General features: G+C 45.7%; 1 protein-coding gene across 1 annotated transcript; it reads left to right on the top strand.

Annotated features, from left to right (window-relative positions):
• Positions 1–724: 724 nt before the first annotated feature.
• SARC_15495 (hypothetical protein) lies at positions 725–1,685 on the top strand (the record flags this gene model as incomplete). Its single annotated transcript, XM_014290384.1, has 2 exons — positions 725–935; positions 1,471–1,685. Coding segments are annotated over 2 exons (426 nt in total), but the record flags the coding sequence as incomplete, so codon positions are not given.
• Between the last annotated feature and the right edge of the window lie 35 nt (positions 1,686–1,720).

Raw genomic sequence — 1,720 nt, 5'->3', positions numbered from 1 at the left:
GTCCATGTTTTTTATATATATTCATGTATGCATATATGTTCATGTATATATATGTATGTGTTCATATATATATATATATATGTGGTCATGTATGTATATGTGGTCATGCATGTATATATGTTCATGAATATATGCATGCGTCCATGTATATCTATATATGTATTCATGTATGTATATGTGTTTCTGTTTCTTCATTCCGGCGTTTTCCCTCTACGGTGCAGTCAGTTTTGCTGAGACCTGCGCTAGGGTTTAAGATTCCCATATTCACAGTGCCAAAAAGGGTACCGAACTTCAACAACCCTCCAATGGTCGTCTGTCGTATCTCATGCCACATCACACCTATCCTCCACATACATGACATCTACACCACAGCATCTGCTGCACAATCCCGCTCATACCATCCGACACACATCAAGCTGGAATGAGGGCTTTACCTACACACGAAGGGTTTACCTACACACGAAGGGTTTTCCTACACACGAAGGTTTTACTTACACACGAAGGGTTTACTTACACACGAAGGGTTTACCTACACACGAAGGGTTTACCTACACACGAAGGGTTTACCCACACATGAATGTTCAATCCCAACTGCGTGTAGTAAGACCACAACAGTTACGCACCTCATCAATCAATGCACCAGTCCCTTTATATAAACGGGACAGGGATACTCTGGTCGTCACTACATACCAACTGACTAACCATACTACAACACTACCGCCAGATCAACAACCACCTCAACGGCGGAGGCGCACCAGCCGCGCAAGCGCTCGAGCACGTGCTCAGCGAATGTCCGCGTGTGATCACAGACACAGATCTGCAGTTGACGGAGGCCGTGCTGTGCTTTGTTACGCGCGTGGTCACCGCACGCCCTGAACTGGCGCAGAAAATGGCGACGCGGATTCCGACGCAGGATGAGGAGGGCGAGGGTGTGGGTAAGTGTGTATGTCTGTATGTATGTATGTATGTATGTTTGCGTGTGTGTTAAATCTGATTGTACTTTGAAGAGTATTTCAGAAGATGTCTATTTGTGTGGTGTTTGTACGTGTATATAGGTGTGCGTTATGTCTGAATGCGTATAATATATATATATATATTATATGTGTGTGTTTGTGTGTGTTTGTGTGTATGTGCGTGTTTGTATGTGTTTGTATATGTTTGTGTGTGTGCGTGCGTGTATGTGTTTGTGTGTGCATGCGTGCATACGTGTATGTGTTTGTGTGTGCGTGCGTGCGTGTGTGTGTCTGAGAGACCATTCAGCATTCACCACACCGCTTTCACAACAACACGACAAATCACAAACCCACACCCAACTTCTTCCTCACACATCCACACAATCACATCCACACCCGTTCCCTTGAGGTATTCTTCTATAGAGCCTCAGGTCTACCCTTGTTCCCTACATGGTATCTATTTACCTACACTGACCCCCATCTACCCTCATCCACCCCACCCACCACCGTGTCTCAGGCACAGGTGATGGGTCTATCCTAGTTGCGTGTGTGCGCCTGTTGTCGTCTCCTCTACTGCAAGGAGGGGCGCTCAACGCTGCGCTGAGCTTCATTGCTCTGATGGTGCGAACTCCTACGGCTGCGGTGCAGTTTGAGGCATTCTACACATCACTGTCTGCGCAGGTACTGGCTACCAACGATACACGACACGCAGGTGTGTGTGACAATACTTAAGTGTGTGCATATATATATATATATATATAATAAAT

The sequence above is a fragment of the Sphaeroforma arctica genome (genome assembly GCF_001186125.1).
Source record: "Sphaeroforma arctica JP610 unplaced genomic scaffold supercont1.6200, whole genome shotgun sequence".
Lineage (NCBI taxonomy): Eukaryota > Ichthyosporea > Ichthyophonida > Sphaeroforma > Sphaeroforma arctica.
Note: the sequence above shows the minus strand (reverse complement) of the source record. Positions and strands in the feature narration are given on the sequence as shown.